Source organism: Lepidochelys kempii, chromosome 1, assembly GCF_965140265.1.
Source record: "Lepidochelys kempii isolate rLepKem1 chromosome 1, rLepKem1.hap2, whole genome shotgun sequence".
NCBI lineage: Eukaryota > Metazoa > Chordata > Testudines > Cheloniidae > Lepidochelys > Lepidochelys kempii.
The window spans coordinates 118,126,643-118,153,540 of NC_133256.1; the positions used below are offsets into that span (position 1 = coordinate 118,126,643).

The 26,898-nt window shown below is 35.1% G+C and overlaps 1 protein-coding gene across 17 annotated transcripts in view; it reads left to right on the forward strand.

Moving 5' to 3' along the window:
- REV1 (REV1 DNA directed polymerase) overlaps nt 1-26,898 on the forward strand; it is a 95,686-nt gene that overhangs the window by 24,378 nt on the left and 44,410 nt on the right. For 7 of the 17 annotated variants that reach the window (XR_012159864.1, XM_073352192.1, XM_073352182.1 and 4 more), the window contains 9 exons: nt 4,136-4,288; nt 6,459-7,180; nt 8,881-8,988; nt 11,041-11,157; nt 16,003-16,135; nt 18,843-18,971; nt 19,719-19,873; nt 22,707-22,826; nt 25,429-25,649. Coding sequence is in view for 16 of the 17 variants with exons in the window: in XM_073352192.1 (XP_073208293.1) it covers nt 4,136-4,288; nt 6,459-7,180; nt 8,881-8,988; nt 11,041-11,157; nt 16,003-16,135; nt 18,843-18,971; nt 19,719-19,873; nt 22,707-22,826; nt 25,429-25,649 (1,858 nt within the window). In the remaining variant the exon portion in view is untranslated. The other 10 variants (XM_073352291.1, XM_073352152.1, XM_073352226.1 and 7 more) reach the window with 10 other exon arrangements.

Here is a 26,898-nt window from a genome sequence, read left to right on the forward strand (position 1 = left end):
GGCAACAGATTAACAGGAGATTTTCTGGCCAGCAGACCGACAAGCCTGTTCCTTCCCTTCCCTCTCTTCCCCTGTTTATGGTGTCCACATTTTTAAAAGTATGTTGAAAAATTGGAGAGGATGCAGAAAAGCACACAAAAATTATTCAAGGGCTGGAGAAGGAGCTCAGTCTGTTTATCTTGTCAAAAAGATTGAGAGATGACTTGATTAATGTATAGGCACCTTCATGGAGGAGAAAATACTGGGTGCAGGAGTGGTCTTTAATCTGAGAGCAGAGAAAGTCATAACAAGAGCTATTGGCTGCAAGGTGAAGAGAGACCAATTCAAATTAGAAATAAGTAGTTAATTTGGAACAGGTGAGGGTGATTTAACCAGTGGAATAAACTACCATTTCCACCTCTTGCTATTTTCAAGACAGAATGCCTTTCTGGAAAATATGCTTTAGTCAAATAAGTAATGAGGCTTAAATACAGGGGTAACTGGATGAACTTTAATGGCCTTTGATATACAGGTCAGGCTGGGTAATCTAATAGTCCCTTCTGGTCTTCAAATCTACATATCAGTGAGTGTTCTCTGACAGTTTGGATCAGAGCCTCCAAGATCTGATGTAAGCAGAGTTAATCCTAAACCTAATTCAACCTGATCATTCTAAAGGAAATAGTGAAGACCCCTAAGAAGAGAGATTCTAACCACATCTTTTTAAAGGTTGGAAATTTGCCAACATGATACATGTCTTTAAAAATGTTGTCAAGAGATTCCAGAAATTAGTCTGGTGAGATTCACCTAATTTCCAGGGGGAACCTCTGCTCCTATTTTGTAATTAAGCATAAAGTAAAATACTAGAATAAATATAAGCTGGTGTAGTCAAACCAGTTCAAGTTCTTTAAGAGATATTATGTCTCTCCAACATATTAGTTCTTTGGAAAATGTAATGAAATGGAAAATACTGACTAGAAGGACATAATATACTTGGCTTTTCTACCGCTTTTAATAAGACTTCTCATGAGAAACACTTAGAAAATAATGATGGGATAAAGGAAATATTATGGCGAGCTTAAAAATTGGTTAAGTTGTGTGTTTAAAAAAAAAGTCAACATGAACAGTTCTTTATAGTAAAGACCAATTAATAGTACATTGAAATTAAGTGTTGAGACTGTTAATATATTACGGCTTGATCCTTTGAGGCACCTAGTGACTCCAGTGTGAATTGAGAATGCAGCACCTTGAAAGATCAGAATCTTAATTGGCAGGGAAAGTAAGTAGAAAACTGAAGTTTGATAACTTAATTGTTTAGATTAGTAAAATCTTCAGGGGGTTGTGACACATTCTAGGTAGATTTTAACACACACAGGAATTGAGGAGCATCATTGCAGATGAAATATATCAGGTATAAATTTAAAGCAATACACAAGCTGAAGTTATCAAAACATTTCAGCAGTTGAAGGAAATAGGATGTTTCAGCACATTGAAATAGATGTTGTATTGTAATACAAATTTTGTTTTACAAAATTAATGGTACATCGTCTGAAAAACTGGAGAACATCTCAAAAGAAAGATGTAGCAGAGGTTATAAAGATCCTGAATATGGTGATACAAAAATGATTAGTGGTTTTAAATATGAAAATAGATTGTAAAAGTTGAGATTTCATCTGGAAGTGAGAAGTTAGAGAGGAATTGCAGTATTCATATTTACTAGGGACACAGTGGAAATTGACAACGTGTCCTATGTTTTTTTTAAATCTCGTTCTATAATACAAGGAGGAGGAGAAACTGGAAATAAAAGGATTGAATAGCCTCACAAAATTCTGGTCCTCTCTTCCCCAGAGCTAGGTACGGTTTGTTCCCTTCCCCTCTCCCCCATGAGTTAATAAAAAGACACTTTATTCCCCAATAATAAAGGGTGGGATAATAGATGTTGTCCCTAGGCCAATACATTTTCATGGCAATTTTGTAAGTTTGATTTGGAAATAATAAAAGGAAATACTGTTTTATGAAGCATATAATCAGCCTATGGAATTCATTACTCCAGGAGGTCATTGGCATGTCTGTCTAGACTGCATTTTAAAACTTGTGGTAGAGAGTTTCAGGTCCTGGGTTTATAGACTTGGACTCGCTTTAGGGCTTTAAAAACATCTGTGTAGACCTTTGAGCTTCAGCCCAACCCCAAGCATCTATGCAGCTGTTTTTACCGCAATAGTATGAGACCAGGTCTATAGACAAGGGCTCTGAGACTTATGCCAGTCTAGACATACCCATTGGGGCCTTGTCTACACTGGGATTTTAGCGGTTAATGCAGTATAATAGTGTTAATGATAGGTGTGTGACTGATGCAGCTACACCAATGGCTAAAATCTCAGCATAGAAAATACCAGTATTAAGTACTGTGTTTGTATTCAAAGTTGACAGGATAATTTTGTGACTGTCACTTTGGGTTATTCAGGTTCATGTGATGATATGAAAAAATTTTCATACTTCAGGAGTATAAATGCTTGGTTGCTGCACCAACATTTTTTATACCTGAAAGGTTTGAAATGTCATTTAATTCACAGTATTCATAAAGGAATATCATTTAAGTGGTATAAATATATCAAAATGTATTTAATTCATGTGTTTCGGGGACTTTCTCTATTGTAGCTGCTTTGATTACATCTTTCCCTAGAAACCTTCCCAGTTCTCTCTAAAAATGCTAACTAGTTTGTTTCTCTAATTGGGTAACATGATCTCCCTTTACATTCTTCCCTAATTGTAACATGACAGCCAATAGAGACTTTTTCCCCTGCCAAGTTCCTTAATCGAGTACAAGTCTCAGCTAGTTAGGAAATATATCATGGAGAAAAAAGTATTGAGGTGTTAATAAATAGTTTTGATAAATCATCTCTCTCTGTGTGTCCTCTCTTTAAAAGCTCTGAATCTAGTCTGATTACTTGATTCTCATATGTATCTCACCCCTCCCTGGGGTAAAAAGGACTTCCACATCAGCAACACCTCTGTTCCAAAGTGCAGTATGGAGATCTCTTCCTATGGTCAGGGTGGGGGGTAGTGGTTAGGAAGGGAGCACATCATCTCCTTCACCACCACGAAAAGAGATCAGGAAGGAAAGATAAAAATCTCATTCTGGGTGGGTTTTTGTTGTCAGGATCCCACTTTAAAGGAGAAGGGCTCCTGAGGAAGCTACCAGCTTCTCCAAGGCCTAACAGTGCAATTGGGTTAGAGACAGGGCATACCAGAAGCATGGAACTGGAATGATCAATGTCAAATCTTCATGAGAAGAACCTCTGGAGGCTTTCTCCTCTTCCCTACCAGTATATTCCCTTACAGGATGGGACAGTTGAGCCTGTAGAATTGCAGAAGCTGAGGGAACCCTTTAAAGTTGAATCAGATCCTAGTGAAATGCTCATCTCTGATTTTATGTTTTTTGTTTTTTTGTTTTTTTTTTTCTGGAGTGCATCTGTCTGTTACAGTGTTCAGAGTTAAATGGATTTCCCAGCACAGCATTGATCTGAGACAATTAATTGATAACATTTCTATTATATTGTGAATATGCAGTACCTAAAGTCCAGAATTTGGAACTGAAGTACTGATGTCCATCAGACCAATAAACTAAAATTTATGTTCTGACCCCTTTTAAAGCTACTTGCTTTTTTTGATTAAATCTGATGAATCAATATTTGTTGCACCTTTTTGGCTATAGTTGTACAGCAGTTATTGTAAGTGTGCTTAATTTTGGTCTATTATACTTCAAATAAAAAAAAGTGACTTTCACATCTTATATGCTTACTTTCTAGATTTCTTGAACAATCATTAAAATTCTTTTTAGCAGTTCAGAGTGTGTAAAGTATTTATCAATTTTTTTGTAATCCTACTTATTCTATCCTCATTTCATAGCTTGCACTTCTTACTTTTTTTAAAATTTAAAACAATTTTTCCCATTTAGGTGCAATACATCAACTCTTTAAAGGTTCAGATAACACAACTGAAATATATGGACAGTTAAAGGACTGCAGACAAAACCACGTATAGCAAGACAGCAGATTGTAATGATCAAAGTATTAGCCTATTATAACTAAGATAATGTTAGTTTACATATTTTTCTGAAAGCCTTGAGTGATAAACTTTCGCTTCTTTTCTGTTTCAGCATAAAAGCTGGACATCTCCTCTCATATATTCCATATCAGCTTTACACAAAGCAGTCAAGTGTTCAGAAAGGTCTCAACTTCAGTACCATATGCAAACCTGAAGATCCTATGCCAGGTCCTAGCAATATAGCTAAAGAGCTCAACAACAGGGTGTAAGTGTTTTCAGTCTGTTAATACTGACAAAGCTGTTGATCGGTCGGCTGTAATCAGTTTAAAATGATAATACTTATATAGCATTATATCACTTATCAAAGCATTTTACAAAAGAGGTTGTGTCATCCACATTTTACAGATGGAAAATCAGAGGCATAGAGATATGAAATAAGTCGTCTAGGGTCCCATAGTTATCCTCTTTTTGAGTCCAGTGCCTTGACCCCTGAACCACACTTTTCCATAATGTTTCTACTGTAGGACGCAATGCGTATAGCACACAGCTCTATGGAAACAGTGTGTGTTGCACACATTAAGAGGATCTGACCAGTGATACTGAAATTAGGTCTTTGGTTTAAAAAGAATAATAAATTGAGATAATTATTCTTTTGGTAAAGGTTTTGGAGCAAGTATAAATGAATATAGCTGAAAAAAATAAGTTCAAAATGTTGCAGTGCATAACTAGCCTGTGGACATTTTTCCGTCTGAGAATTTAGCAAAACTCAAAGGGTGGACATTTATATGGATAAGGAAAATGAAATATATTACAAAGGATTTAAAAAATATAAAGAACAAAATTGGAAGGGGAATAAACCCTACCACTTGTAGATACAAGTCAGTCTCTAACTGATTTGGGAGTGAGTGGGGTTAGGAAAAAATTTCCCCCTATGGACAGGTTATTCCACAGTTGCCCATTTTTAATGTCTCTCGCAGAATTCTCTGACACATCTGGTATTGGCTATAGTCTGAGACAGGATATTGGATTAGACGGGCCCCAGATCAGATTCAGAATGGTAGTTTATGTTCCTCTATGTCACATAAAAAAGTCAGTTAATACTTGTTTTAGTAGATTGTAGATCTAATCCTGCATAGCGGTGCTGAAGGAGGATTAAGTGGTGACAGATGAAAGAGCTCCTACTGTATGTACATGCGAAACATTTCTTTTTTGCTTACATTCATCTGTAGGTGATATTATAGTAACCTAAACCCTAGTTTAATATTACGTTCGTAATAATTTTGGGATGAAAAGAATATCCAGGCTTTCATAAGTATCTAACATAACCATTCTGAATTTTAAAACTTACTGTATACTATGACTATATTAAGTCAGTGCCACTGGGAAACAGCTTCCCAAACACATAGCTATTCCAAAATATTGTTGATATGTTTAATGTAGTTTATAATTGCAGTAATCTTAGAAGAATTGTTATCACAGCTAATTAGCTTTCTGGTTTTACTTGCATGTCAAATAGCTAATTACCAGTCACCTTTTGAATGTTTGTTAAAATGGCTTTCTGTGGGAGTATTTAGGTTTTTCTATAGACCAAGAATCCACTTAACTCTTGAAAAGTCTAATTTTAATCACACTTATATTCACTGGTATTATTATAGTATTACTCTTTGAGGTAAAAGTTTTGTCTTCACGGTATCAAGGAAGAAGTAAACAGCTAATATACTGGACAACACTTACTGTTTATTTTTATACATACATAACATGCAAACAGTTTTTCTTAAAGAAAACAAATCTCCAAAAGCTGTGACTATTTTGAGTTTATAGATCTGGAACAAGTTTTAGCTAGGAGAAAACCAGATGGATTTCAACAAACTATCCTAAATCTTCCTCCAAAAAGGAGAAATAAGTTTTTGATCTTTGCAATTAACATTTTCTATTATACAAAGAGTGTAAAAATTGCATCTTTGGGATAAAATGGAAGATATTCCCTTCCAGCAATCTTACATTATTAGTGCTGTCCAAGGTATGGTTATGATTCCAAAAAAAAAAAAATCCAAATTACTGTGTTGCTCAAGGTTTTTCGTCAAATATAGCTTACTGTAAATCCAGAGAAAGTTGCCTTACTAATGAGAGAGCATGATTAATGCAGGAGTGACCTTTAACTCTTATATTAATAATAATATAGCGAATCTACAAAAGCTTTTTGTACCGAAAATACTGACTTTTTATGGTAAAAGATCATAGTTCAAACTTAGTAATAAAGTCATATAATCATCTACCTCTAATAACCTAGCAGGAGTTTGCATGTGAGCATTCAGAATCCCTAAATTATCTATGTTATTTGTATATGTATATGTAAACACTTAAAATTATTTCTTGATGAACTGTATCTTTGTTTTTTGTAAGGTTATTAAATAACATTTTCTTGTCTGTTCTAGAAATTGCGTAATAAAAAAGTATGAGACTGAAAATGAGATCAAAGCCAATGGCATCAGTAGCTGGAGTGAGGAAGAGAAAGAAGAAAGTGAAGATTTAGGCTTTATGGAGCTGGAGCAGGTCTTTTCTGGAAGGAAACAAAATGGAATTCAGCATCACAGAGACAGCACTGCCATTTTTAATGGACATGCTCATAATTCTACCAGTGCCTTACAGACACAGGATTGCGTGATGCCCTATGGCAATAGAGTTGCAAGCAGGTTATCTCCAGGCTCTGTGCCAGAGAAGGGGAAGACTGAAAAAGGCATCATTGACTTTAGAGACTGCACTATGCAGCAGTTGCAGGAAAGCAACAAAAACACAGATCTTTTAAAGAACCCACATAGGACTACGAGTAATTCATTCTCATCTTCATCTTTGCACAGTAATACTAAAATAAATGGTGCTCACCACTCCACTGTTCAGGGGCCTTTAAGCACAAAAAGCACTTCTTCAGTACCTACTCATAGCAAGGCCACTCCCTCATCATTGTCCAAACCTTTAGACTGCAGTTTTATTTCTGACTTTTACTCTCGTTCAAGACTGCATCACATATCTACATGGAAGTGTGAATTGACAGAATTTGTCAATACCCTGCAGAGAAAAAACAATGGTGTCTTTCCGGGAAGGGAAAAGTTAAAAAAATTGAAAGTGGGCAGGTCTGCACTTATGATAGCTGACACAGGTAGATACTTGTTTGACGGTTTTACTTAAAAAGATTCTCTATTTCTTCAGTCTTATGATAGGCAGCTGATCAAGATTAAACATGTGAGCTTTCTATATTCAAAAGGTTATGAGGTTATATGAAATAGCTACTTATGTGATTTTGATAAATGAACGTCTGAAGGGCCTTCTTCATTTTTTAATTTTAAAAGCAAATTGTGACTTAATATGAAATTCAGTTGTAAATACAATTCTTTTCTGTAGAATTATTAATTAATTCTTCCAGAGATTGCCAAGCTATTTTGGGTTCTTGAGGATAAACACTTTTATCTATACAAACAAAGGAGGTATTTGGTCTACATTTTTCTTTGAAAATCTAACTCGCTACTTCTTACAGTTCATACTGAAGATTTCTAAGTTGAGTAGCAGTTGGAAATGATCTATAATCGAAATGAGAATTTTTTAGCAAGACTGCTACGTGCTCTTGGATCTTTGTGACCCTTCTTCATCTGGTCTAGAACAAAAATTGGCTCTGTAAGTGTGCTGCAGTGCATGCAGATGCCATACTGAAGTTATTCATGTAAAGAACAAAATGACCAGAACTTAAATATTTAAAGTATAGTAGTAGCCTAAATATTATTTTTCATCTTATATCTTTAGCAATATCTCCTTGAACATGCAGAACTATTCTTCCTAATTAACTAAGGATGAAAGGCAGACCATTACTTCTAGTAGAGATTTTTATTTCTTTAAGGTATCAAACTGTCATTATGTATTCCTTTGTTTTCCCTAATTGTATAATATTGAGCAATACTTTTCTTTAAAAAAAATAAAAAGACAGGTGATAGATGAGATAAAATGATTAAATGTTTGAAAACAGGGCCTTAAAAACAGTTTATTTCCTCTCATTGTTTGCCATTTGACAAATGAAGCAATTCAGTTTTCTTGATCTGAAATACTTTTTCATGATGGAGTGTTAGGTATTGTCCACACTTGGGATTTGCTCCAATGTCAGTGGTTGGTGGCCAGTCACCAGTGTAACTGCACCAGTTCAAATTCTATAGTGTACATGGGGAAATTATTATAAGTGACAATTGATCTAATGGAGCTTACCCCAGATTCAAGCAGGAGTAAGCTGCATCAGTGTAAATTGCAGCTTATAGCTGTTTTGCTTTCCTATGCTAGGTTTTGCACCTGTGTAGGTACACTGATGACTGAAATTCCCATTATAGAAAAGGTTTTTAAATCATTCAACACTTTGAATGAACAGAGAAGATTGTGCAGAGATAATGACTGCTCTGATCTTTGATCAAAAACCGAAGAAGCATTCCATTGCAGATTGAATTTTAGCATGGTGAATATTAAGACTTAGTTATTAGTGTGTATATATAGTAAACTCCTGGAAACAGACTTGTTTTAACAAGGTGAAGAATTTTAATTTTGAGAACATAAAAAGGATATCATGGGGTATGATGCCTCACTTAGTAGACTTACGGCTACATTTCCACAATGTTGTTATATTGCATTCTATTATTTTAGTGCATTGAATAGTATACAATTTATTTTTTCCTTAAAGGCAGTTTAATAGTTGGGTGGGGAATATTATAAAAATAACTTCGGTGTGTTTGGAAACGTCTTATATCAGTCCTTGATGACTAACGTGAATACTGCAAAAATTGTAAATTAGGTTTCAAAATTTCTGTTTGTATTTGTTTATACCAGGTAATGTTTCTGTCTTAAGTTCATCCAAGCATCAGCGCTGTATAATGCACATGGATATGGATTGCTTCTTTGTATCAGTTGGTATTCGAAATAGGCCTGATCTCAAAGGTCAGTTTCATATATTTTTAAATGTCAAAAATCACTTATACAGTACTGAAAATGCACTTGCTGACAACAAGGAAAGTTGATTTGGTGAGTGCTTTTCTTCTAATAACTTTGCCCGATGGTATGAGAGCACTGCTCATATTGCCAGGTTATATTGCTCAGTGCCCCACACTCAGTGAATACATGTGGAAGAAACAGAGTGGAATTCTTGCTGCCTTCTTTCCAGCATTTAGTACCAAGGAAAAGAAGAAAATACTTTCCCCACTCTCAGCAGCCAAAGGTGTGAAAAGGTGAAAAACGGAGATACATAACCCCTCCAAAACTAGAAATGGGGGGAGAGCTGGGCTATATCTGAACCCTGTTGGGATGACTTATCTTTTATTATTATTAAGCATAGGCAACCTGAATTCAGGTATTTCCTAATTTAGGGGTGCCTGATTTTGCAACTCTTAATGGTCTTTGAACATTTTTTCCTATGTAATTTCCTAGGCTTTGGGGGGGGCTTAACTTGAAGAACAGAAATTATATGTGGAACTATTTTGAACCTCTCCTGCATGAGTCATCAGCAGGCTATGACTGCAGAAGATGTAAATCCACAGCACAGATCCCTACCTGATAAACTAAAGGAGTAACTGGTAGTAATACTATGCAGTTATCTTTTCCAGTGTCTTATGCAACTGTTTGCCAGAGAGCAGAGGAATGTTGAGGATCAGAAATCCTGGGTTAAGTCCTGGCTGTGGAAGGGGAAGTGGTCACATGGTTACAGACAGCATAGATAATCATATAGATTTAGCACAAGCATTTTGAAAGGCAGCGTGGATACCAAATGTGATTTTTTTGTTTGTTTTTTGTTTCTGTACCCCATTTGTAAATAGTCAGAATGATGCTTGCCTGTTTTCTAAGGTAAGCGATATGTGGCCTTTTGCTTAATAAGAGCAGTCAAGTGGAAAAGGAAAGAACATAACTCTTTGTCTCCTTGGTCCTAGCTCAGTACGCTTTCCCATAGGCCAAAAGATATTCTACTGCTATACCTGTCCAGACCTTTTGCTATGGGGTCTGGGAGAAAGTGCATACAGAGGGACATTGAGGCAAGGGAGCATACTCACTGAGGCTGGTGAGCATGCTCAATGCAGATGGAATGTTCAGAGATTTTACCGGTTAGCTCTACTGTGCAAATGGCAAATGTTGTAAGTTTATAAGTCTGCCAGATCTGGATGTATTTTCATAGGGATGCAGGTGCCTCTCTGACACCAGGGCTATCTCCCTGCCAAATATCAAATCTCTGTTATGGAAAGAGAGGCTAGAGCTTCTAATATTTTATTTATACATATAAAATTAAAAATAGATTTGCAAACATAAAAAAATACAATCTGTTCTTTAAACCTGTTCATGGAAGTGGTTGCACTGTTTGTGCTGAAGTGTTCCAAAAAAATTCAGCCTGAAAGAGACAAGCATGGAAAAGTTCAGAGGTGATTAAAATGGGGAAAGGTTAGGCCAGAATGGTCAGTGGTTAGACCTGGTCTAAACATAGAGTTATGACTGACTTAACAAGTCTTTCACCATTTTAGTTAAACTGTTACACCTTTGTGTGTGGACTGTTTTATACCAGTTTAAACCTCGTTTACATTAGCTTACTTTAGTTAAATGGCAGGTGCAAAGTAAATTGATGTAAGATGGCAATGCATAGAGGTTGCAATGGTTCGACTAAATTGGTACAATATCAGATAGCTAGTTAGGCTGTGCATCTTCTGTTTAGGCAAGTCCTTATACGCAAACTAGCATAGCTGGATTTTTAGTGTTTGTTTCAAAGGATTTCTCTTTTCTCCTCCTTTTGACATGAGATTGTAACCAGTTAACTAAACTATTGTTTCTAATGCATGTCACTTCCTTAACTGCTGCTTCCTTAATGCTAGAAGATTAGATAACACTGAAAGAATGGTGTTGAAAGAAGCGAACAAAATTAAAGTAAACATTGTCAGAAACTTTGCCTTGGTGTGCTATTGTTGTAAATATTTATTATATAAGAACTTTAATTAACTTAATTATTCTTCACAGGAAAACCAGTGGCTGTTACAAGCAACAGAGGTGCTGGAAGGGCACCACTTCGCCCTGGTGCAAACCCACAGATGGAATGGCAATATTACCAGAATAAGATATTGAATGGCAAAGCAGGTACAAAAATGAGTCTGATTTTAAAATCACAGTGCTGATGAAGAATCTCTCATTTAAAGTTATAAAAAATTAAGGATAAATATTTTTCACTGAGCTGACTTTAGAGAGAGAGATTAATGTTTGACAGGATAGTGGTCTCTGACAACAATATAAATTGCTTCTGTAATAGTTTACCATCATTACATTCTGCTAATTAATTTTGTTGAGAATGGACATATATTTTAGGGTAACTTATTTTTTATTTCCTTTTTGGTTAGGGTTGGGAATAAAGTATAGTGCTTTGGTAAATGTGTATGTCCTGTTTGAAAAATAAGATAAACATAGACCATCTGTGATCATTTGCACCTGAGTAACAGTATATCACAGAGGATCCAGTACAAAATATCAAAAGTTAAGGTTGCTAAAAGGACTTATTAGAAAGCATAGGAGAACTGTACAAACACCAGCATGTTACCGATGAGAAATTGGCTGCTAAGATATAGGTATACGTCTTTGAGCTATATATGTCTTAACCTGTAGACTTAATGTAGCTTCGTTTTAGAATATTTCAGTTGCTGGAAAGCCCCTGAAGAATTCAATGAATTCTGTCCTCTCACTATCAGGATTGTTCCCTCTAAAGACAGGCATCTGTTGTTGATTATTAAAGATTTCTCATTCTCCCACAGTACTTTAGAAACTGTTTTTATTACATTTTGTGTTCTGAAGTAGCAATATACAAGTGTCAACAATAAATTACTGTAAGACAGCATTTAAGACTAGGTGTGTTCATACAATCTGAAGTATGTTTACTATGGAAAAAAGTGACACACTAAAAATAAATAGCTTTTCATATTTATTTTCCCAGTTATTTTATTAATTTTTCTCAGTTTAGAAGTTTAAAGAGGTTTCTAACCACTATCATTTAATTTCAGCTTGATTTCTGGAAATCAGATTATTTTTCACTTCTTACATTAGCAGCAGAATCAACGAATAGCGTTGGATTAGAATTTATACCACAGTTAGTAATTTTGTTGATGTGCAAGGTAGACTAGAATAGTTTGATTTTCCACAACTATGTTGTTTCTGTAGTATTAACGGTAAAAAGTTGGCTATGTCAATAAATTAAGCAGATCCTGGAAGAAAAATGGAAAGCAGATATCTTCCGTAATAGATGCCCTTTGTCGTTTTGCAATAGCATAATCACAGTTTAAAACAGGAAGAAAATAAAAAATATAGAACCCATTGTCGCTCCACCTTTTCTTAGTGCCTTTCAGGATGTTCAAACTTAATCAAATTGATTCCTAGTGCCATGTGTAAGACTGAGTAGTTTATAATAAGGGCAGTTATTGCTTATAGGGATTTAGCCTTGTTGCACAGTTTGTCAATGAACAGTTGGTAGCATAGTTCTAAACATAGGCACTCTACAACATTTTCCAGGCCAGTGTATTTTGATAAGAAGGTCATTTGTTACAATTTAGAAATGTCTTGGAAAGCTAGCTAGTTAAATAAAATTGAGGAAGATTAGCTAAGAATAACATACTATGTATGATACACAAATTCCACAGTATCTCTTCTATGATATTCAGTGTGCAAGGTTTCACTGGAGCTCAGGTTCAGTATGTTACAAACTCATTGTTCTTTATTGCAGCAGCTTTTTCTGGAAGTGCGCACATTCAGACCTTTTACTTCAGCATCCTCCCTTGCTGGCAGGCAGCTCTTTCTTTCTTCCTGCGCAGCCTGTAGTTTGCCAAAAGGTGTGGTGTTTTGTTTTGTTTTGTTTTTTTCCCTCCCTGGCACTCTTTTTAAAGTATGTATCTTATTAACTACAGGTTCATTACATTTTTAAAAAGTCTCTTTTTATTAATTTTATCTCAACTTAGCAAACTTATATCAAGAGAGACTATTATAGATTTTCATTAAAAGTATCAGATTGTCGTCTTGAGGAGAACAAAATGAATTTAGTGATTGAGTATTACTTTTTAGCATTAATTGAAAAGGTGGTACTGCTAACTAACTCTAACTTTGCTACATCCTAGATAGTGTACATGAAGCACTTCACAGCAGGAACAAACTATGCTGTGCACTGCATGTAAATATGGTCCAGTAGGCATATAGGCCCATGTGAAACAAACTTAAATCTATTTTCTAAAGATATCAAAAACCCAAAGGGCCAAATTGTGCTCTGTTAAACATGTACAACCTGTTGGGGATATACTTGTGTAAATGAGAAGAAAATTGGGCCCGAGTATTCTTTTTATTTAAATTCATTTTTACACCGATTCTCCTGTATAGAGCAAACTTCATTTGTTTGATGCCTCATGCTATCCAAACTGTTCTCTGATCTTGCCTTCTCCAGAACTTGCTTATTAGAAATAATGTTCCAAATTGAAAAAAATAGATACATAAATTCCTCTGACTCACTTAGTTTGGCCAGATACAGATTCCTTCAGCTTCAACTACTGCTTTTGCAAATTGCTTCTTCAGTGATACTGGTTCCTGCTTTTTGGTCTGGATTGCTGGACAGATATCTAGGATCAGTAGAATCTTGGATCCTTTATGAAATACTTCTTTTTTCTTTTTTGGATTCATCCAAAACTATATAACTTTGAAATTTAAAATTTGTTGTCTTTCTCACTCTGTGTGTCAATTTGGAGCAGTTTCCTGAGTGGTAGAAATTACACTCTGTTGATATCTTCTTTAACATTCATGTCCGAAAACTAAGGGATTAGTATACACACCCAATTCAGAGGTTGGGGTCTCTTTTCGTAGCCAGGATGTCCAAGACGTGGATATTTTTAGTCTTTCTTTCCCTCCACCCCTGTATCTCCAGTTTTCATTCTAAAGAGCAGCAGTTGTAACTATCATATTACTCACAGATTTATTCTCAGCGATTTCTTTTTCACAGACTTAGGGTCCTGGCCTCTGATTTCTCCATTTGTTGCTCCACATTCACCATGCATTTGTCTAGTTTCCCAGCTTTTGATGAGAGATTCTCTACCTTGCCTTCCAGTGAGGACAATGTGTTCTGCATTGCCCGGAATTTCACATGAAGTGACTCCATCAGCTCATGGGGGGATCTGCTCTGCTACGCTGTGGAAAAGGTCGACGAGCCCAATGAAGATAGACAAGATGACAACAACATCTCAGGCCAGGGCACAGGAAGGCACAGACTAAATACGTTGTTCTTGTCATTCTTATCTTTATTTGGGCCATAATTTTGCTCTTAATAAATTTGCAACTTCCGACATCTTAGGTAACTTAATGAGCCCATCAAACATTAAAACAAATTTTTAAGAAATAAAAAGACAAGTAAATTAGACGTTCTATAGAAAGGCAGATGAGTCACATGAGTCAGATTCTGCCCCCCATTACAACACTTTCTTTGGTCTGATAACCACCTTTATGTGGAGATAGCAACATACTTCTTTTCAAACTAAAAATGTTAATCTGTAAGCTGTTGTCATACAGTATTATTGGGCACGTGCAGCTATAACTTGTATATTGTATTATATTACAAAGGTGTATTGTATTAAATAGACTGCAATAATGAAAACCAAATCTAAATTGTATATTATACTTTTCCTTTAAAGCAAGCAGTAGCTTTTTGTCCTTTGAGATTTCACCATTTAGAGTTCAGTTCTTGATTTCAGAGCTTTGGGTTTTTTGCAGCTACTTGATTTTTCTGGCTGACCTACAATTAAGAGTCAGTGTGCTTATCTAGAGATACTTAGCTACCATATTGATGTGCAGAGAATAAGAATCTGAATAGAATAGAGAATGCTTTACTTTTCCCCAATTTGCTGTATCTCTCTACCATACATTTCTGCATATGTATGTAGTACTCAGGTGGCTTGAATGATTCTTAAGTCTTTTTGTCTTAGCTCATTCAAAGTAGGTTTTATAGAATTAGCTAAAGATCTGTCTCATCCGTTTCTTTAATAGTCTGAGATTGGAGTATTTATTTAGCGTTGCATCATTTTGGTCCAGCGGACATTTGGAATGATATACTAAATCAGGTGCTTTTGAATCCCACTAAGAGAATTATCAGAGGCCAGTGACTGAAACGTTATCTGTGAATTTAACAATAAAGCTGAAAGTTGTGAAGGACATATAAGTATCCAGCAAGGCTTACATTTTTTTTGCTTATTTCCTGATCTGAAAATATTCTTGGTATTTTGTTTAACTTTTAAAATTCTGATTTGAGGTGTCTAAATTAAGTTACTTGATGTTTAGATTAAGTAATTACTAGAAAGTAGAGATGTCAGTACTAGGTTACAAGGAGGCTGAGCTGCAGAATTGCATTTTAAGTTGAAATTCTATATTCTTGTACTTTTTAACTTACTTTTTTTTTAAAAGGGGTGTAAATGACATTCTTTTGTTCAGACAAATGGTTGATAAGCTTTGAGTGTCTTGCATTTAGTTTATAGGTTGTAGCTTAAAGAAACCTCAGGAGTTTGGCAATTAAATCTGTTTTTACAACCATGTTAAGGGTATTAACGGTTCTCTCAACTCACAGTATTATTATAGTCTGAATTTTATTGGCCACTAGCCATCTACATGTTGGTCTCAGATAATGTGAAAAAAAGAAAGTATATTCATTCTTCAGTAGCATCATATTTTACTGTCCTCCAGAGATCAACCCCATAGATGGGTGTTAATATATTGGTAAGTTCTTTGTTGACCTAATCGGTTATTGGATGATTTAAACCAATATATTGTGAAGAAATTCCTCATCATAAAATATGAACACAGAAACTGCTGGAAAAAATTTCAGTTGTAAATCCATTGATTATTTGGAATGAAATAAGTCTTTTGAACCATTAAGACAATAATATAAGAACAAAATGTAAAATATTCTTTTCCAAGCAGAAAATAGAGTTCCTGATAAACTGGACTCATCAATCGGGGAGAATCCAGATTCTGCACAGATGAATGGAGCTGACTTGGATATCTCTGGTTTGTCAATGGCTGAAATTGCATCTTGTAGTTATGAAGCCAGGTAGATAGAAATTATTTGTCATCTTGATTGTAAAGTTCTGTCATACAGTGCTCACAGATGGCTAGTGAAATATCTATTTACATTGCTTAACTTCATCCAAACATGGAACACTTAGTCTTTGTTTCAGAAATTACATTTAAATAAATTATGCTAGGCACCAGCACAAGAAGGGAAAATGTGTTTCCTCTCCCTTTTTACTTTAGCTCATAACTCGAAACATGGTATTAATCAGTTCTCACAAGCTAAGATATTTCAGTTGGGCCAAGGCCACTAAAGAAAATCCGAGGTTCCATACAAAGTGATTGATTTAATAGGTGCCGTCCTTCTCTCTGAAACTGAACCACTGTTTTTTCATTGCATTAGGAATGTTGTACTATTGGAGGTCAGGCACAGATGAGGCATAAAATTAAAGTCCTGATCGCTTGTGATCACCAAATCTAACGGTAATTTTCCCACAAATTGTGTGCTGAATTCCCCAAATATCCTGGTCAAGAGGGGAACATCCAGCGCCTACAGTAACTTGTTTTAAATATAGTCTCAAAGATATATAATATATTGATATTTAGGGCTGTCAAGCAATTAAAAAAAATAATCCCAATTAATTGTGTGATTTAAAAAAAATTAATCCCGATTAATCACACTGTTAAATAGTAATAGAGTACTATTTATTTAAATATTTTTGGATATTTTCTACATTTTCAAGTATATTGATACAACACAGAATACAAAGTGTACAGTGCTAACTTTATATTATTTTTATTACAAATATTTGCACTGTAAAAAACAAAAGAAATAATATTTTTCAATTAACCTAATACATGTACTGTAGAGCAATCTCTTTATCCTGAAAGCTGAACTCACAAATGTAGAATTATGTATTTAAAAAAGGCATTCAGAAATAACACAATGCAAAACTTTAGAGCCCATATGTCCACTCTGTCCTACTTCTTTTTCAGCCAATCGCTCAGAGAAACAAGTTTGTTTAAATTTTCAGGAGATAATGCTGCCTGCTTCTTGTTTACAATGTCACCTGAAAGCGAGAACAGGTGTTCTCATGGCACTGTTGTAGCTGACATCACAAGATAGTTACGTGCCATATGTGCTAAAGATTCATATTTCCCTTCATACTTCAACCACCATTCCAGAGGACATGCGTTCATGGCGAGGACTGGTTCTGCTCGATAACGATCCAATGATTGGAAGGCACTTCGGATTCTTAAACCTTGGATCGAGTGCTGTAGCTACCTTCAGAAATCTCACATTGGTACCTTCTTTGTGTTTTGTCAAATCTGCAGTGAAAGTGTTCTTAAAACGAACAACATGTGCAGGGTCATCATCCAAGACTGCTATAACATGAAATATATGGCAGAATGCAGATAAAACAGAGCAGGGGACATACAATTCTCCCCCAAGGAGTTCAGTCACAAATTTAATTAATGCTTTTTTTAAATGAGCATCATCAGCATGGAAGCATGTCTTCGGGAATGGTGGGCAAAGCATGAAGGGGCATACAAATGTTTAGCATATTTGGCATATAAATGCAGTGCTGGCTACAAAAGTGCCATGTGAATGCCTGTTCTCATTTCAGGTGACGTTGTAAATAAGAAATGGACAGCATTATCTCCCAGAGATGTAAACAAACTTATTTGTCTTAGTGGTTGGCTGAACAAGAAGTAGGACTGAGTGGACTTGTAGGCTCTTAAGTTTTACATTGTTTTGTTTTTGAGTACAGTTATGTAACAACAACAAAATCTGTATTTGTAAGTTGCACTTTCATGATAAAGAGATTGCACTATGGTGCTTGTATGAGGTGAATTTTTACAGTGCAAATATTTGTAATCAAAAATAATATAAAGTGAGCACTGTACACTTCGTATTCTGTGTTGTAATTGAAATCACTATATTTGAAAATGTAGAAAACATCCAAAAATATTTAATAAATTTCAATTGGTATTCTATTATTTAACAGTGTGATTAATCACGATTAATTTTTTTGAGTTAATTGCATGAGTTAACTGCGATTAGTCAACAGCCTAATTGGTTCGTATGGCAAATAACACCCTTGCATTTATTATCACCATGGAACCATCGTTAGAGTATTATAGGGCAGATGAGCTGGTGGTTTGTTTTTTTTTTTTTTTGGCTTGGTTTTGCAAAGATTTTATTATTTTATAGTTCAATATGTAACTTTACACAGTTGTGCTATTATAATAAAATAAACCACATTGATCCTCTTTCCTTCTCCATGCTCTAGCAGAGTTGTACTGTTTTACATAGTTCATGTTCTTTCATAGCTTGGAGCAGGAGATGGCAAGCTCTGTCTAAAATACATATTTAATTTTAAAATAAGTTACGATGTATATTCTCAATAGCCCCACTTCTGTTCATTGTTTGAGACACATAGCACAAAATCCTATAATTTTTGGATTTCATTACTATAGTGCAAGTCACTTTTTGCATCAATTAGACCATTTACATGAGTGGAGAAAACTCCTGTATATCTGTTCTTTGCCTGGAGTAGTGGTGCGGAAAAGTATGAATATTATTATTTATTTGTATTACTGTGGCATCTAGGAGTCCTAGGTATGGGCTGAAAATCCATTGTGCTAGGTGGTGCTGTACAAACTCTTTACCTTGTAAATATCTGAAATGTGATTTTTGAAAAAGGGAAGATTTATATAACTTACTTGATTTTATTTGATTTTAGACAAGTTGGGATAAAGAATGGAATGTTTTTTGGCCAAGCAAAACAGCTATGTCCAAGTCTTCAAGCAGTTCCATATGACTTCCATGCATACAAAGAAGTTACACAGACAGTGTATGAGACACTGGCCAGGTAAAGTGCATTATGTATTTGTATAATCTTTTGCAGCAATCAAGCATGTTTTCACTTGCTACATTCCCAAATGCCATTATGTGATCTAGGATTTTCATCTTCATGGGTCTGTTATCCCCATTTTTTTCCCCCTTTCAAACCATTCCCACCTCAGTTCTTCCTTTTGTAGTAACTTTTTATCTTGACTCGGTAATGGAGGGTAGTCAGTTTAGAGTGAGACTGCCTCCTGTGTTGCTCTGTATCTTTAGGTCAAATCCTGCAAAATGATCAACATCTGACTCCTGTAAAAGTCAGTGTCAAAACTTCCACTGACTTCAGTGGGAGAAGACTGTGGCTTTCAATTGGCAAGTGTTGTATGTGCTGCTGCCCTTCCAAGACACCAACATTTCTTTAGACACACATTTTCAAGAACTGAATTTTTTTGGAATAAATTTAAAAAAAAGTTTACTTCTTTATTTCAGTTGACTGGGGGGAGGGGAAAGGGGTCAGTTATTTTTAGGTGAAGAATAAAATATTTAACTTTCCTTCTCCAACTAATCTTTTAAAAGCATGATGCATACTGAAATTAATCCTAGACCGTAGTTTGCTTTAGTAATACTTTTAAATGCTTAACTAAGTTGTGTGGGATAATGAGAATAAAAATTAGGGAAATACCACCACAAAAGGAAGACTTTACTTGCTACATATTTGTTTTAACAGATGGTGAGCTGTTGCTGCTGTTTCACCTCCTTTACTTTGTGTTGTTAGCTATACTCATAACATCGAAGCAGTCAGTTGTGATGAAGCACTAGTAGATATCACTGAAATCCTTGCAGAGACCAGACTGACTCCTGATGAATTTGCAAGTGCTATCCGCACCGAAATCAAAGACCAGACTAAATGTGCTGCCTCTGTTGGGATGGGTTAGTACTTTATTTCATATTTACTTACAAGTGTCACTTGCCGTCCTTGGGTATATCAAAATAATATAAGGGACTGCTAAAACAGTGAGTTTTCATGAAATACACAAAACATTGCCATTAAAATAAATTTACTAAAAAAAATTCCTTGATGGAAAATGTTAAGCAACCTAACTTTAGGGGTTGCTACCAGCTCCCTTTATAGTACTGACAGTGTGGTATAATTTCACTTCTGGGACACTTTGTGTTCATTTAAAAATAAATATTAAGATATCTTTTCCAGTAGATTTTACAAATGAAAGCAGGATAAAACCTATTCAGTCACCATCCAGTATAAAACGGGAAAGTAATAAAGGGCTATAGAGTGGCATGATTTGGTATAGGTCATGTTCACTAAAAGTAGAGGTAGTCAGTTTTGTAGGAGGTACAGTATGTGAATTCACATCTTTGAAAATTTTCCATGCTTGCTTTTTCTTTTTCCTTGTCCCTCTCTCTCTCTCCCCCTTTCTCTCTGTTCATAATCATATTATAGAAATGAGAATCTGGGAATAAATATTTTGAGACAATTAAAATTCACTTCTGATTTAAGTTGAAATCCATTATTGTAGCTCGTTGGAAGTAGACTTCTCCCATTATCTCTTATTCATTATTGTTATTAACTTTAAATATAATTCACCAGATTCCTGTTTGTGTCATGCCTTGCCTTGAGACATATTTGGAACCTTTTATAGCCTTACTTAATGTGCTTATTCTTTGTTTTAAAAAATACAGTTTCTGAGCATACCTTTTATATTCTGATTTCAATTTCATTTTATTGGTTGAAAGAACCAATTCCTTCAGTCAAATGTTTGTTCCAGTAATAAGTATATATCAAATACTTTTAAAAAGAGAGCAGTCTGCAATTACTGTGTATCCAGTGATTTTCTAAAACTTCATATGATGGGAATAGTACAAGGACATCACCTTAGGCCAGGATAAAATGATTTGGAACAAAGGACGTGTGGCCCAGTGGCTAAGACACAAGCCTGTGACTTGAAAGAGACCTGGATTCAGTTCTTTAGCCTGCCACATACTTTGTGAGACCTTGAGCAAGTAATTTATCTCCTTGGGAAGGTTGCAGCAATATAACCGAAGATGTGAATTTCACTGATTATATAGCTCAACCAGTGAAAACTTCTGTGTTGAGTGCTCTTATCTCTGAGATAACTGTCTTTTATTGTTATTATTTTTATTATTTATTATTTTGGCTTAGCTTAAGTCAGTTGGGAACAGATTTAAGTTAGATGGAAATAAGAGCATCCACACAGTCAGAGATTTCACTGGCTTAACTAAGTCATTTTATCTAAGCCAATTAAATTAAAACCTGTGAATGTGTGTAGACAAGGCCTTACTTTTTCTGTGCCTCAGTTCCCCATCTTGTAAAATGAGTATAGTAGTATTTCCCACTTCACATAATGCTGTGAGGATATATACAGTAAAAATTGTGAGTCACTTTGATACTACAGTAATGAGAGCCATATACCTAAGATAGGTAGACTGGTGGAAATCTGAAGTGACATATTACAGGCAGAGTATAGGACACCAAAGGAAAATTGGACATGGAATCCTCACGAAAGCTTATGCTCAAATAAATTTGTTAGCCTCTAAGGTGCCACAAGTACTCCTTTTTTTTATTGAGTGTGTCATAAATATAATTGCTAGCATGGTGCCCATGATGTCTGCATTACCATCATTATTTACCAAAAAGACATTAAATAATGTAACCCTTGCAGAACAGGAGAGACAGGGAACAACACATTGTAAATGGTGACATTTACCTAACCTTTTGTAGTTTTCCCTATATTACAGCAAGGTTTTTTTGGTAGCAATGATATCACAGAACGAGACATGCTAGCACACCATATTGGAGTGGTAGCTGGCTGGACATGAAGAAACCTGTAAGCAGAAAAAAAATTCTGAAAGTGTGCCAAATGTCCCCCTCACTCTGATTTTTATGTGGCATTCTAATAGTAAAACTAATGGAATTTTATTCTTTTTTAGCAGGTAAAGGGGCTGAGAAATACCCATTTCTATCATATAATTCACTATTAGTATGATTAGTGTAATTGACAGTTTATTATACTTACGTTGAACGCAACATCTTTTTTCAGAATGATCTTCAGCAGTGATACTCAGAGCTCAGGGGTTCAGGAGCCAAATTAGTGATCACCATTACCCAAAAGGGCCACAGTAGTGAGAATTCATTGTTTCATATACTATATAATTCTCACAGCAAAATGACCACATTTTTTTTATTAGCTACAATTGGTTAATTACATATTAAAAGTATCCTGATTGGATAGTAACTTAGATTGATAAATAATTAAATCACACTGTTTTAATAATGTGCTGCAAAGAGCTGCAGGAGACACATTAAAGAGTCACTGGTGGCTCATGAGCCTCAGTCTGAGTATCTCTGATCTACAGTATAAAGATGCTGAAATTTTACTTTTTAGCGATTTTGATAGCTGTTATGTCTATTTCTACATGTGTAGAACATTCACTGGAGACTAATACATTAAAGTATTTTGTAGTGGGTGTTTTTTATTTTAATTTAGCAAGTACAAGTTAGTGTTGCAAAAATACCCTTTTTCCCTCAAACCCTACCAATTGTGGAGTGGAAGCATGGACTGCAGAAACAAATACTAAATAAAAAATCCAAAGCAGTATTTGGAGAGGGATTAAAATGTGGCTATACCTCTCTACACCTTTCTCTTCATCCTCTGACTAGGAAAATGCTGTTTGTGATGGCAGAAATCAGCATAGGCATCTTTTAATTATTTGTTCACTTTTACAGGTTCCAATATTCTGCTGGCCAGAATGGCAACCCGCAAAGCAAAACCAGATGGACAATATCACTTAAAACCGGAGGAAGTGGATGATTTTATTAGAGGTCAGCTAGTTAGCAATCTTCCAGGTACATTTTTAAATTGAATTATTGATGTCCTTCTTTTACAGGGATTTTTCAGGCTGACATTAGAATTTGCTATATGTTGCAAATTGGTGTCCAGTATCAATCAAGGGTCAAATTATTTTTCCCAAATTTCACATAAAAGAGGTTCGCCATTATTTAAGGTTATGTAATCTGGAAAATGAAGATATTTCATGTTTAGGATTATCTGCTGAATACTGGAATGCTCCTTCTCATTTCTCTTGTTATTTTACATTATTTTCTTTGTATCTTCTTTAAAAATAAATTCCTTATTAAAGACCTTACAAAGCCATATAGTATGGTGAGTTGGCAAGGGATGGACTCAGTTTAGTATTTCAGGCAGCCTGAATACTTTTGCATTGCTAATTTCTGGGTGTTACATCTCCAGCAGAATTCATGCTGAGTCACTATACTTGGGTAGTTACTGTTAGGAATGTAATGAAAAAGTCTCTTAGTATAGGTTTCAGAGTAGCGGCCGTATTAGTCTGTATCCGCAAAAAGAAAAGGAGTACTTGTGGCACCTTAGAGACTAACCAGTTTATTTGAGCATAAGCTAGGTAGCTCACGAAAGCTTATGCTCAAATAAATTTTAGTCTCTAAGGTGCCACAAGTACTCCTTTTCTCTTAGTATAATGTGCTTGCCTGATTGGTTAGTTGGCTCTGTTATGAATGGTTGAAAATCATATTGTAGGTGGTGTCAGGATAAAGGGAATATTTTTTTAGAAAGGCGTGTGCACTGACAGAATTTTGAAGTTTGGGAAGGCACCAGAAAAAGGGAGTTACTAAGGATAAAGAGACATGACTGAAAAATGGGAGAGGAAAGGGGGTAAAAAGATGGATGGTTTTCTTAAAACTTGTTGATATTAGGTAATGCCCAGTGAGAGAAGGGTTGGAGAAAAATGAGGAAGGTGGAGAAGTAGAAGTCAGTGAGTGGAATGTAGAGGAGGAGATACGGGAAAACCTGAGCATTCTTGGGTTGAAAGAAGGAAGTATTCCTTGAAATTAGCCAACGCAAGGATGGAATGGTGAGTGGAGAATACAATGGAAAAGGAAACTACAATAGGACTACAACACCTTAACACTTCTGTGTACATTATCTTGCCATAATGGACATAGAAGTAGGACTGACAACATTTGTTTTCATTGAATTACTGTATGTAAAGATCTCTAATTTATTGTACCATTAAACTTGAGGTACAGGAATCTGTGTGGATTGTGTCCTGGAAGAATAGTAGAAATTTGCTCAATTGTGGCAACTGTATTTATTCAATTGTAAGCCAAAGTGCTTTCTTGTATGTAACAGGATAGCATGTTGCCTTTATATTGTATGCACCTGACACAGTTTGAGAGGGAAGACCCTGAAATTAATGAATAACTGAAATACAGAGCATAAATGGGTACTTAATCTTGCTCAAACTGTATGCACAGCTGTTTTAGGAATATGTGTTCCAAAAAGATTTCTTTCATATAAGGAAACAAAACAGAAGGATATTGTAGTAGACATATAAAATATTTGAAAATAGCATCATTATCCATATGTTCCTCAATGTATAATTCTAAATCTAGAATAATACTTAATTTGTCTATTTCACTTCTGACTGTAGCTCACTATAGATTGCCAAGGCAATTAGGTTTTAGAAGCTTGATTTTTTTCTTGATACATAACTTTTTTTGGTTTGGCCTCTTCATCTAACCTGTACTATCTGTCCATTTTTATCTAATTAAATTTAATTTTCTATAGTATAACGTAGTATGCTTTAACTTAAAAGTCCTTTAAAGTTTTCTGATGTCACTTGCATTTAATGTTTTCAGTGTTAGTACATCATTTAAATTGTAAAATGGAGATCCTAAAAGATGGAATCTGATTCAGAGTATTCTAACTTTAGCTATCTACAGTAGTGTAAATGCGTAAGTTATGATTAATTTGTAAATTATTACTTTTTTTATAAATCAGTATTTTCACTAAAAAGAGATAAAATTAACATACTTGGATACTTACAATTTTCAGGTGGTTCGTAACTCATAATTTGAGCTGTCTTTCCTCTCTGAAATAACATGTTTCCAACCAAGTAGCAATTGAAAATAGCTAGAATTTTTACAGGTTTCCTTTTAGGTGCAAACACTTTTGTGTACAGTTGCAAATATATCTCACTTATTTTGTTTCTGATTATGTAAGGCTTCAGAGCTTTTTTGGATTGATAAAATGTATTAATCAGACTACTGTCTTAATACTGACCTTGTGCTCAGTTGTTGTACAAAGCGTAGAAGACACTGTTGTTATCCATGGGGTTACAAGTTAAAAGCAATGTCTTGCAAGCACAAGTTAGCAAGTCTTGACATTGGAACAAGCATACAAACATCAGTAACTGTAAAATTTGGTACAAACTAAACAAATACTGTACACGATACAAAAGTTTCTGGTCAATCGTAATGCAGCCAATGTGCTTTTTCCCCCAATCCCACCTTAAAATTTGAACTGGATACCGGGCATTTTAGGATTGAAAGAGAATGGTCGTGCTTTAAAAATAATGAACTTTGTCTGGATTGTGTAGACTTAACAGAACAAAATTACTTATTCTCTTGTTAGGAGTTGGTAGGTCAATGGAATCCAAGTTGGCATCTTTGGGAATTAAAACTTGTGGAGACTTACAATATCTTACTATGTCAAAACTCCAGAAGGAATTTGGTCCAAAAACAGGACAGATGCTCTACAGATTCTGTCGTGGCTTGGATGATAGACCTGTTCGAACAGAAAAGGAAAGAAAATCTGTTTCAGCTGAGATCAACTATGGTATAAGGTTTACTCAGGTAAACTAAAACTGTCTTTCGTTTTGGAGGATTAAATATTATATTTGAAAGACTTCCTCCCACAGCAGAAGATCCTCCTTGTTTCCCATGGATATTCTGAATGCCCTCATTTAATCTTTTTTTTAAGACATCGCTCTGTTACAGCCACAATAACAACAGTCTTATTGATAATCCATCATTCTCAACATAACATTCTATTCCCGGGAACGATTCACCAGACTGAAATTCAAATGCAGGTTACTCATGTGGCAATGCATAGTACCATATCTAGACTAGTGCAAATTTTTAACCAATTTCTATCTTTTAAAATACTGCATTTTTAAAATCTTTTATTAATTATAACTATGTTAAAATTATTACTTTCATAAAGGAAGTTAGTGCAATGGTAAGAGTGAGAAATTAAATACTATATGAAAACTATAAAAATGAAGGCCAACATTTTCATACCTGGGTGCCTAAAGTTAGACTCTTTAACATATTGTTTAAGGTTCTTAAACAAAATGCCATATTGGAGAGGGAGGGAGCCTCTGCCTTTTTCATTGATTTTTAGAATCAAAACAACAATCTAGGGGTTTGTCTACACAAGCTCTTAATCTACTCCCATTTTAAAGGAGGGTATATTAAAGCAGTGGTTCTCAACCAGGGATACACGTACCCCTGGGTGTATGCAGAGGTCTTTTAGGGGTGCATCGAGATACTTGCCTAGTTTTACAACAGACTGCATAAAAAGCACTAGTGAAGTCAGTACAAACTAAAATTTCATACAGACAATGACTTGTTTATACTGCTCTATATACTGTACACTGAAATGTAAGGACAATATTTATATTCCAATTGATTTATTTATAATTATATGGTAAAAATGAGAAAGTAAGCAATTTTTCAGTATAGTGTGCTGTGACACTTTTTTTTATGTTTATGTCTGAATTTGTAAGCAAGTAGTTTTTAAGTGATGTGAAACTTGGGGGTACGCAAGACAAATCAGATTCCTGCAAGGTGTATAGTAGTCTGGAAAGGTTGAGAGCCACTGCATTAAAGCACACTGGGGAACTTCTAGTGCATGACAGAGTCTGCATGGGCACTTACTGCATGGCAGACTTGTGTGTGACAGACTTACACCTAAATGTTTGTTTAGGCAATCCCTAGGAACCTAACTTCAGAACCTAGAGTTTGAAACTTTGAACCCATGTTTCTACCAAAATTCTAATTTGATCACATTGCATACCATTCATAATTTATAGTACAGATT